General features: G+C 43.6%; 1 protein-coding gene across 1 annotated transcript; it reads right to left on the bottom strand.

Annotated features, from left to right (window-relative positions):
- Window positions 1-7982: 7982 nt before the first annotated feature.
- On the bottom strand, window positions 7983-11112 carry LOC123112705 (DNA damage-binding protein cmr1). Its single transcript, XM_044533774.1, has 4 exons — window positions 10405-11112; window positions 9188-9594; window positions 8690-8794; window positions 7983-8601 (listed from the first exon to the last, which is right to left on the bottom strand). Exons 1-4 carry the CDS (start codon window positions 10969-10971, stop codon window positions 8370-8372), a joined length of 1311 nt encoding a protein of 436 aa, XP_044389709.1. The 5' UTR covers window positions 10972-11112; the 3' UTR covers window positions 7983-8369.
- Window positions 11113-11917: the final 805 nt, after the last annotated feature.

Raw genomic sequence — 11917 nt, 5'->3', positions numbered from 1 at the left:
ATGTGATCGTGGAGATGAGTATTTGAGTTACAAGTTTGGCCTTCAGTTAAAATAATGTGGAATAGTTTCACAAACTCATGTCACCTAGAACACCACAACGTAACGGTGTGTCCGAACGTCATAACTGCACTTTATTGGATATGGTGCGATCTATGATGTATCTTACCGATTTATCACTATCGTTTTGGGATTATGCATTAGAGACAGCTGCATTCACTTTAAATAGGGCACCATCAAAATCCGTTGAGACGACACCGTATGAACTATGGTTTAGCAATAAACCTAAGCTGTCGTTTTCTTAAAGTTTGGAGTTGCAATGCTTATGTGAAAAAGTTTCAACCTGATAAGCTCGAACCCAAATCGGAGAAGTGCGTCTTCATAGAATACCCAAAGGAAACTGTTGGGTACACCTTCTATCACAGATCCGAAGGCAAGATATTTGTTGCTAAGATGGATCCTTTCTAGAGAAGCAGTTTTTCTCGAAAGAAGTGAGTGGGAGGAAAGTAGAGCTTGATAAGGTAATTGTACCTTCTCCCGAATTGGAAAGTAGTTCATCACAGAAATTAGTTCCAGTGATTTCTACACCAATTAGTGAGGAAGCTAATGATGATGATCATGAAACTTCAGATCAAGTTACTACAAAACCTCATAGGTCTTCCAGAGTACGGTCCGCAGAAGAGTGGTACGGTAATCCTGTTCAGGAAGTCATGTTACTAGACCATGATAAACCTACAAACTATGAGGAAGAGATGATGAGCCCAGATTCCGCGAAATGGCTTGAGGCCATGAAATCTGAGATGGGTCCATGTACGAGAACAAAGTGTGGACTTTGATGGAGTTGCCCGATGATCGGCAATCCATATTGTATAAATGGATCTTCAAGAGGAAGACAGACGCTGATAGTAGTTTTACTATCTACAAAGCTCGACTTGTCACAAAAAGGTTTTCAACAAGTTCAAGGTGTTGACTACAATGAGATTTTCTCAATTGTAGCGATGCTTAAATCTGTCCGAATCATGTTAGCAATTGCCACATTTTATGAAATCTGGCAAATGGATGTCAAAACTGCATTCCTTAATGGTTTTCTTAAAGAAGAGTTGTATATGATGCAACCAGATGGTTTTGTCAATCTTAAAGGTGCTAACAAGATGTGCAAGCTCCAGCGATCCATCTATGGACTGGTGCAAGCATCTCAGAGTTGGAATATACGCTTTGATAAGTTGATCAAAGCATATAGTTTTATACGGACTTGAAGTGAAGCTTGTATTTACAATAAAGTGAGTGGGAGCACTACAGCCTTTCTGATAAGTATATGTGAGTGACATATTGTTGATCAGAAATGATGTAGAATTTTTCTGGAAAGCATAAAGAAGTGTTTGAAAGGAGTTCTTTAAAATAAAGACCTCAATAAAGGTACTTACATATTGAGCATCAAGATCTATTGAGATAGATCAAGACGCTTGATAAGATTTTCAATGAGTACATACCTTGATAAGATTTTGAAGTATTTCAAAATGGAACAGTCAAAGAAAGAGTTCTTGCCTGTGCTGCAAAGGTGTGAACTTGAGTAAGACTCAAATCCCGACCACGGGAGAAAATAGAAAGAGAATGAAAGTCATTCACTATGCCTCAGTCATAGGTTCTATAAAAGTATGCCATGCTATGGACCAGACCTATTGTATACTCTGCCATGGTTTGGCAAGGGAGTACAATAGTGATCTAAGAGTAGATCACTGGACATTGATCAAAATTATCCTTAGTGGAATAAGGATATGTTTCTCGATTATGGAGGTGACAAGAGGTTTGTCGTAAAGGGTTACGTCGATGCAAGTTTTGACACTAATCCAGATGACTCTAAGTCTCAATCTGGATACATATTGAAAGTGGGAGCAATTAGCTAGAGTAGCTCCGTACAAGAGCATTGTAGACATAGAATATTCTGCAAAATACATACGGCTCTGAAGGTGACAGACCCGTTGACTAAACTTCTCTCACGAGCAATACATGATCACACCTTAGTACTCTTTGGGTGTTAATCACATAGCGATGTGAACTAGATTATTGACTCTAGTAAACCCTTTGGGTGTTGGTCACATGACGATGTGAACTATGGATGTTAATCATATACAGATATGAATATTGGTGTTAAATCACATGGCGATGTGAACTAGATTATTGACTCTAGTGCAAGTGGGAGACTGAAGGAAATATGCCCTAGAGGCAATAATAAAGTTATTATTTATTTCCTTATTTCATGATAAATGTTTATTATTCATGCTAGAATTGTATTAACCGGAAACATAATACATGTGTGAATGCATACACAAACATAGTGTCACTAGTATGCCTCTACTTGACTAGCTTGTTAATCAAAGATGGTTAAGTTTCCTAACCATAGACATGAGTTGTCATTTGATTAACGGGATCACATCATTAGGAGAATGATGTGATTGACTTGACCCATTCCGTTAGCTTAGCACTTGATCGTTTAGTATGTTGCTATTGTTTTCTTCATGACTTATACATGTTCCTATGACTATGAGATTATGTAACTCCTGTTTACCGGAGGAACACTTTGTGTGCTACCAAACGTCACAACGTAACTGGGTGATTATAAAGATGCTCTACAGGTGTCTCCAAAGGTACTTGTTGAGTTGACGTATTTCGAGATTACGATTTGTCACTTCGATTGTCGGAAAGGTATCTCTGGGCCCTCTCGGTAATGCACATCACTATAAGCCTTGCAAGCAATGTGGCTAATGAGTTAGTTACGGAATGATGCATTACGTAACGAGTAAAGAGACTTGCCGGTAATGAGATTGAACTAGGTATTGAGATACCGACGATCGAATCTCGGGCAAGTAACATACCGATGACAAAGGGAACAACGTATGTTGTTATGCGGTTTGACCGATAAAGATCTTCGTAGAATATGTAGGAGCCAATATGAGCATCCAGGTTCCGCTATTGGTTATTGACCGAAAACAGTTCTAGGTCATGTCTACATAGTTCTCGAACCCGTAGGGTCCGCACGCTTAATGTTACGATGACAGTTATATTATGAGTTTATGAGTTTTGATGTACTGAAGGTTGTTCGGAGTCCCGGATGTGATCATGGACATGACGAGGAGTCTCAAAATGGTCGAGACATAAAGATCGATATATTGGATGACTATATTTGGACACCGGAAAGGTTCCGGATGAGATTGAGACTATACCGGAGCTCCGGGAGGTTACCAGAACCCCCCGGTAGGTATATGGGCCTTATTGGGCCTTAGTGGAAAGGAGGGAGAAGGAGCAAAGGAGGGGGCGCGCCCCCCAAGCCCAATCCGAATTGGGAGGGGAGCCGACCCCACCTTTCCTTCTTCCCTCCCCTCTCTTCCTTCCCTCTCCTACTCCTAATAGGAAAGGGGGGGCAAACCTACTTGGAGTAGGATTGCCCCCCCTAGGGCGCGCCTCTCCCCTTGGCCGGCCCCCTCCTCCTCCCCCCTTTATATACGGAGGAGGGGGGCACCCCATAGACACACAAGTTGATCTTCGTGATCGTTCCTTAGCCGTGTGCGGTGCCCCCCTCCACCATATTCCACCTCGGTCATATCGTAGCGGTGCTTAGGCGAAGCCCTGCGTCGGTAGAACATCATCACCGTCACCACGCCGTCGTGCTGACGGAACTCATCCCCGACACCATGCTGGATCGGAGTCCGGGGATCGTCATCGAGCTGAACGTGTGCTGAACTCGGAGGTGCTGTATGTTGCGGTACTTGGATCGGTCGGATCGTGAAGACATACGACTACATCAACCGCGTTGTTCTAACGCTTCCGCTTTCGGTCTACGAGGGTACGTGGACAACAGTCTCCCCTCTCGTTGATATGCATCACCATGATCTTGCGTGTGCGTAGGAATTTTTTTGAAATTACTACGTTCCCCAACAGTAGATGCAGGCAGGAGTCGGTCTACTTGTCGCGGACGTGATGCCTATATACATGATCTTGCCTAGATAATCTCATAATTATTTGCTTTTCTATCAATTGCTCGACAGTAATTTGTTCACCCACCGTAATACTTATGCTATCTTGAGAGAAGCCACTAGTGAAACCTATGGCCCCCGGGTCTATCTTTTATCATATAAGCTTTCAATCTACTTTTATTTGCATCTTTGCTTTTTGCATCTATATTATAAAATACGAAAAATATATTTATCTTATCATACTATCTTTATCAGGTCTCACTTTCGCAAGTGGGCGTGAAGGGATTGACAACCCCTTTATTGTGCTGGTTGCGAGTTCTTTGTTTGTTTGTGTAGGTGCGTGGGACTTTTGAGGAGCTTCCTACTGGATTGATACCTTGGTTCTCAAAAACTGAGAGAAATACTTATGCTACTATTGCTGCATCACCATTTCCTCTTCAAGGAATACCAACGCAAGCTCAAGACGTATCAGGCATCCGGCTTGGCCCATTTTCGAAGCAAACTTGCTCCTGATTTGCGTCTAGACGGACTGCGAACGGACCCCATGCACCTGCTCCTCGTCCTCCTCAGACCCGCGTGTCGGCCGCCCACCTACTTCCTACCACCCATATTGAAGACGCACGCATGTGCGAACCCACTTGTCAGCCATCCAGCCTCCCGATCCTCGTCCTTTTTAACCGTTTTAAGTTATCTTAATGTTTAATTAAGTTTATTGTATGTTTTTAAAATACATGGTCGGTTTTCTTTTTCCAAATGTCAAGCCGCACAAGATGCGATGCGGCCGCCGGTTGGGTACACTAGTAATCAGATGCCCAAAACCGGACAATCCGTTTTTTAGGACGCAAATAGTTAAATTCAGACAAAACGGGCGTTCATTTGGGGTCTATAGCTGGAGTTGGCCTCGGAGTGACATCGCATGATCCGCAGGCGGGCGCCTGGAACTCTCGGTACCTGAGAAAGTTGCCTGGTAGCACCAACGACTTGGTCTCTCAGAATACTTTACAGTCAGCACCTAGGCAATGCCTCCTGCCTCTGACGAAAAGGATCTCAGTTCTCCTAACGAAACTACTCCCTCCGTTTCAAAATAGATGACTCAACTTCTATTTTGAAACCGAGGGAGTACTTGACAGACGACATTTGCTTGCACGATTCCAAGCCGATGCCAAATCCACGGAGGCAACCCGGCTGGCGAGCTAGGCCGGTGATCACATTCACACGTACGCACATCCCGCCTTCTGCGCAAACAAAACAGCACACCGCAACAGAATTTGAGCCCTCGATTCTGACCTTCCATTTTTCAAATTCGCACAGCTCAGCTGCGAGGCCGCTAGCTGGAAATTAAATGCCAGGTCTTGTTGACTCGCAGTCGCAGGCCAACAATTCACACCTCGTCGGCCGGTCAGCATCCGGCCCGTACGTCCTTTTCCATGGCCGATTGGTCAGCACATGTCTACGTCTTCTTCCACGAGCTCGGCTAAGCTCACGCGCCATGGAAATTTCCCTTTCCACAGTTTTTATGCTACATTCTGCGAGCTCAGCAAACACGTAAACCTCACCGACCCCGACCCGACCCTGTCACCGCCACTCTATAAATACACGCTCGCACAGCCGACGAACCACACCAACCAATCGATCTACCTTCCGAAAGCATGAGTGTATGACCTACACTCGTTCCTAAAAAAGAAAGTATGACCTACGCTCAAGTCATTTTTAGACGCATCATTTGAACCTTTTGCCACAGCTGTTTTTTTTTAACGGAAAATGCTTGGCATCATTCGGCGGATCGCTAGCGCATGTCGACCACATCCACAACCGTCAGATTAACTTTTAATCGTGCGGCACATAACAACTTTTATTATACACATGAGCTTCGCAACATGGCCCTTGTTGTGAGGCTGGTTCTGCCACACGGATTGTGTTGCACAACCAATCCATTGATTGTGCGACTCTTCCATTCTTATCTTCTTATCTCAAACCAAAAAAGCACAACCACATATTTTCCCTTAACCTCGTCTCCTACATCCAGGTCCCTTCCATGGATGTACATCCTCAAGCACGTACCCAAATCCTCTATCGTGGATGAGAAGAGAGAACACCCATGGCCGAATCTAGTTGTTGCAATACTATTGCTAGCTTGGGGAGAGGGGTGAAGCTACCGCCGTCCCGCGCCTCCTCTCGTCGTGCTGAGGACCTAGCTAGCTATTGCGCGTCGTTCATCATGGCCTTGTCGCCGAGGACCTAGCGTGCTGCACCGATCCGACCGGGGCCGACGAGATCCGTCAGCGCAGCCCCATCCACCATCACAGTCATCGGTGTCCTAGCGCTGACATGCAAACAACCACCACAATCCCGGAGGCGGTGCAATGGAGGAAGAGAAGAGACGAGCTTCTACAACAACAATGGTGTTACAGACAGCGAAAGTGCTGCTACGACATCATCTTTCATTGCAAAACAAATTGCGCAACATCATCAATGTTGCAAAAATCCTTTCTGCAACATCATCTATGTTGCAAAAAGGTGAAGACATTTCTTTCATGCAACACATCCTCTGTTACAATGTTTCTGCAACATGAGTTCTGTGGCAAAGGCTTCTGCAACACAGGCTTTGTTGCAATAGTGAGGACGGAGCTGGACCGTTGGCCAGATCTAACCGTTGACGAGGCGGCGGATCTTTGTGTAAGATCCGTCGGTTGATGCGTAACACGCCCTTATATTTAATTGCTACCGGAAATATCTATAATTTCCAAGTAATGTCAAACCAAATCTATACCTAATAATAAAGGGGTTATTATTTTTTGCTGCACGTCACCGAAAAAACCCTCAAATTTGCAAACTATTACCCACTGATGCCACCTATAAGTGATAAAAAAAGGTTTCACACAGGGGAATCCCCGCCGGGGCCGACCCAATATTAACCTTCTATATTGCGCTTTGTGCGCTGGAGAAGACACAACGCGCCTGCTTAGGCCAGTCCATGTCCGGGCAGCCTGTTTTTTAAATATTGTTTTCTTTTTCCGCCTTCTTTTTTTCTACTTTAAATAATTTGGGATTTCAAAATGGTTCTAAAAAATAAAAAAAAGAGAATTTTGAAATAAAATATTTAATAATTCATAAATGTTGTTGGATTCAAAAAATATTTGCAATTTTTTAAAAACGTTCACATATTCGAAAAATATTTGCAATTTTAAAAACATATGTTCGGGAAATCAAAAAATGATCATGATTTTTTTGAAAAGTTTGTGTGTTAAAAAATGTTAATGAAATTGAACAAAATTTCGCCAGTTCAAAAAATGTTCATGAATTGAAAAATATCCTAAATTTTTTAAACTTTTCGTGACTTACAAAATAGTATATTGATTCACAAAGTTTCCGCTGATTTAGAAAATGATCATGCATTTCAAAAAAAAATTCAAAAATTGTTCCACTATACAGTTTCAAAAAATGTCCGTCGATTCTAGAAATGTTCGCCTATTCAAGAAAAATATTTTAAAAAATTGCAAATAGTATAAATGTTCATGAATTCAAAAAATGCTCATGATTTTAGAAAATGTCCATAAATCTGAAAAAATGTTCACGAATTTGAAAATTTTCCACAATTTAAGATATGTTCGTGAGTTTAAGAAATGTTCATGATTTTCAAAGATTGTTCATGATTTTACAAAAAATGAGAGTGATAGCGTATCTCAGTGATGCAACAAAATGTGGTCATGACCGTTGGGAGATTGTGATTTTTTTTTCTCCCATTGCAACACACGGGTTGTCTTGCTAGTACTAACTAAGTGTCTATAGATTACTGTCAAACAATCAAGGAATAATTAACAAATCTATTAAAATCAATCAGCTTGTCTGTACAACAAAGTAGAAGACAAATCTTGATCAAAGGAGCAGTCAGTGACATGCCAATGGCTTCTTGGGGCGATCGGCTTCACGACGTACGACGAGTTAGCAGGTTCACTTGCACTAAATTGCAAGCAATCAGCAATACACTTTGATCATGATACCACACCAGATCAGTTATAGCACTGCCATAGCAGGAGATCAGCAATACTTGTATTTGCATGTGCAATAATACTAACATGTACTGTGACAACACTGTGAATACGGTTTTATATCCGCGTCACGAGATTCTATTCCTCGTAGCACAACATTCAGCAGATCCACCATCTTAAATATCAAACGGTAGAATGATACTTACTACCCCCTGTCCCATAATGCAAGACGTTTTTGCATGTTAACATAGCTTGAAAAAACGTATTGCATTCTGGGACAGAGGGAGTACTAAATATTATACATTTCTTGGGCAGGACGTAAAGGAAGATTAGGTAATAATCTTCCAAGCATGACTTAGTAATAACAAAGCCAGGAACAATTCACAAGTCAGCTACTAGAAATCTTTTTGATTTAAGTTCTGGTCCAAAGGAAGACATTGCTGCTGGAGCTTGAACAGGCAAGATAGCCAACTTTATATGGGTGTGCAGAAAACTGGTGTGGAATGCATGTCATGTGTTCACTCCTAAGACATGAGCTGTTCTGAACCGAGAGGCCACTGTCATTGACATCAACTGAGATAATGTCTATTCCCTTGCTTCTGTTTCCAGCATATAGGTCGGTGTCGTTCCAGCCCCAGATAACCCTGCAACCATTGAATCTTGTTCGATCAATTACATTAACAAATAGTATTCATTTAAGATCACAGAAATAGGTGAGACGAGCTGTCATACTTGGATTTAGAAGGCCAACAGCCTTTCTGGTCATTATACTCCACAGTATGCGACTTTTCAAAGTCATCCATGCTAAATACTTGGACAGTACCACAAATGCTGGAGCTGGATACAATGAGAATAAAGTCATTTGAAAGGAAATAATCCAGAAAAACAGATTTGTCATCCAGATGTCAGTAACAGTGCAGAATATTTTAATTCTGAAGCTAGGTGCTACTAATGCTAAGAGATGAAAATACCCGTGCAATGTTGCCAGAATATTGGATGAAAAGTCACGGCATAACAGAAACTATTTAAAATGCTATCAAGTTATGTTGATCTGCCAATAAAAAATCTAGCGATATATTCACACAACTTGCGAAAGGTCTAATAGTAACTTATATTTATTGAGTCTAGCCATGACATAATGGTGGTTCAAGAAACATGTTTCTTAAATCAAAGAGGAAGGGGAACCTTCTAAGCAAGTTGAAGGGTAGGAAAAGGTCAGAAATAAAGTACCTTGTTACTGCTAACATGCGGCCACTAGGTGAGAAATAAGCTGACTGAGCAGAATTGTTAAGTTTGAAAACCTTCAGGCTATCTGGCTCCTTCGTTTTTATATTTCTCACATCCCATATACAGGCTGTTCGATCCGTTGAACTGGTAGCAAGCATATGTGGCTTCTCCGGATGAAAATCTATTGAGTTGATTCTGTCCTCATGCACATCCCATGTAGTTAACACCTTACCCACGCGCTCATCAGAAAGTGTCAGGCCACCTTTTCCATCACCAAAATATAGGCATCCGACACTATTTTGCGCTTGACAAAGCGAATAAACAGGCCACTCCCATAAATGGATGATACTGTACTTTTCCTCCTCAAAGTCCATAAGACAAATATCACCCTGATGGCTAGAGCTGTAAACCTGTAGCCAAGTAAATGAAATACACCACAATTGATAGAGAACGTTCAATGAAATATACAACATCTAAATAACTATTTGCGCACTGGAAATGGGATAAATCCAACCTAATTTAGCTACCTTGACCATGATTAGCAGATGCACCTATTGGATGACTCTAACGAGGAGTCCCAAAATTAAGTACTCCACACCAACTTCTTTTAGATGATGGAAGCTTTTATTGAAACTTACGCCACACCAAGGAGATACAGCTGAAAGAATTGAAACCCCACCATCTACAGCTAGGATACACAGAGCCACATAAAAGAATAAGGGAATAAATATTTCTCAAGGCTAGTCTAGAAACCGGCAACAACAAAGATTAACTAACATAGAGATAGAGGATGATTGGCTGCTTAAGGCTGACAAAACCGATATAAGCACAGCGATTGGCCCTGTCATCTTCCATCTTCACCCCACTGCCCTATGTGTCCTGTCACCACTCACAGCCATGCTGGAGCCACCCAACCAAGCCTAATGTCCGCCTATCCCCGTACCTCATCGTAGAGATGGCCACAGCTCAGGCAATTAACTCTTAGTATCCACTATGCAAACGGGGCAAGTACAAGTGAATCTCTTGTATAATCTTTGTTTTGTTAGCCACAACAAGAAGTTCCTTAGATCAGTTGATTTGAAAAATACCATCATACATGACAAATTTATAATGATGAATGTACAGTTCTAAGAATCACTATCCTGACAACTCAAATGATAAAATATTACTTGATTTATCATAAAAAAAACATGGAAAAAGAGCGGAAGGAAGAAGGTCACCTTGTGTGGTGCCGCCTGGTGCGCCACGATTGCTAACACAGGGCCCTTGTGTGGCCAATAACGGAACACCCCATCTGCATCCTCCGAGACACCGTCGACGTCCCAGTACCCAATATTCCCCATTCTGTCGCCCGCCGCCACCACGGTCCGGTCGGCGAGCGGAAGGACCCGCATCGACACTATGCAACAGGGCATCACCTTCCTCGCGTGCGCGGGCATCAGCACCATGTCCCTCCCAGCATCGAAATCGCCCGCCGCACGAACCTTGGCCCCCTCCGGCGGGGGAACCCCGAGGATGGAGGAGGCGAGCGAGGGCGCGAGGCGGGTGCTTCTGAGATCCGGGGGGAGGTTGTCGGGGGCGACGCCGCGGGCGCGGCCGGAGGAGCGGACGGGGCCGGTCGGGGCCGTGGGCTTGGGCCTGGCCTGATACGGCCGCTTAGGTTTGGCGAGCCGGATGGCGGCGGAGAGCTCGTCGGCCTTGCGGCGGAGGGGGGCGAGCTTTTCCTGGTTGCGGCGGATGTTCTCCTGGCGAAGGCGCTCGTAGTCGTTGAGGCCGTCCTCCGCCATTGTTGGGGGAATCTCCTGGTGGGTGTGGGAGCGGGGGAACGAAAGGGTTTGGACTTTGGAGAGCGCGGAGAGAGGAGGGGGGAACGGCGGGAGGTATCGCAGAGCGCGGGGAGAGGAGCGGCGGCAAAGAAGAGCGCCGCACAATTTTGGGGACAGACTTTTGATCAGACCTCCGAAAGATTTTGGTACAACTTGGTGTGGTTGGATTAAAAAACTTCTTTACAATGACAGTGTCAAACTGAATAATGAAAAAGACCCCTATTTCCAAAGCCACAAGGGGGTGCGTCAAGGCGACCCCCACTCCCCTTTTCTCTTTAACCTGGCAGTCGAGGCACTGTCAAAAATGATCCGCAATGCGCAGAAAGAAAAACTCCTTACTGGGGGCTTCGGATCTTATCAAAGACGGGGTAGCCATCCTTCAATATGTAGATGACACTGTCATTTGCCTGGAGCATGATAAAAAAACTGCTATTAATCTGAAGTTGTTGCTTTATATCTTTGAACTCAGGGCTTAAAATTAATTTCCTCAAAAGTGAAATCCTATGTGTTGGAGGGGATGATGATACTCTAGCCTTCTATGCAGGCTTGTTTAATTGTCAGATTGGTCATTTCCCAATGAAATATTTGGGCGTGCCAGTCAGCTATTCGCCCCTTCGTAGCCTGCACTGGAACTTTGTTCATGAAAGATTCTTGCACTGCTGCGAGTCCTGGATAGGCAATGCGTCCGCATCAGGAGGAAGGCTTATCCTTCTGAACTCCTCCCTTACCAGCATCATCTACTTTTATATGTCCATGTTTCTGCTGCCTAAGATGGTTATTGAAAAACTGGACAAGCACCGTAAGCGCTTCTTCTGGCAAGAACATGAGGGTCGCAAGAGATATCACCTGGTCAAATGGTCCAGGATATGTAGATCTAAGAACAAGGGAGGACTGGGGGTGAAAGACC

Source organism: Triticum aestivum, chromosome 5B, assembly GCF_018294505.1.
Source record: "Triticum aestivum cultivar Chinese Spring chromosome 5B, IWGSC CS RefSeq v2.1, whole genome shotgun sequence".
Lineage (NCBI taxonomy): Eukaryota > Viridiplantae > Streptophyta > Magnoliopsida > Poales > Poaceae > Triticum > Triticum aestivum.
This window is presented reverse-complemented; position numbering and strand designations above follow the sequence as displayed.

What these genes read in the sequence shown, in the direction of transcription:
- LOC123112705 (XM_044533774.1), bottom strand. Translation starts at nt 10,971, where the DNA reads ATGGCGGAGGACGGCCTCAACGACTACGAGCGCCTTCGCCAGGAGAAC. An exon ending in ACCAGGCGGCACCACACAAG is followed by an intron (nt 9,595 to 10,404) that starts GTGACCTTCTTC and finishes ACTTGGCTACAG; the next exon opens with GTTTACAGCTCTAGCCATCA. An exon ending in TGTTGGCCTTCTAAATCCAA is followed by an intron (nt 8,602 to 8,689) that starts GTATGACAGCTC and finishes CAATGGTTGCAG; the next exon opens with GGTTATCTGGGGCTGGAACG.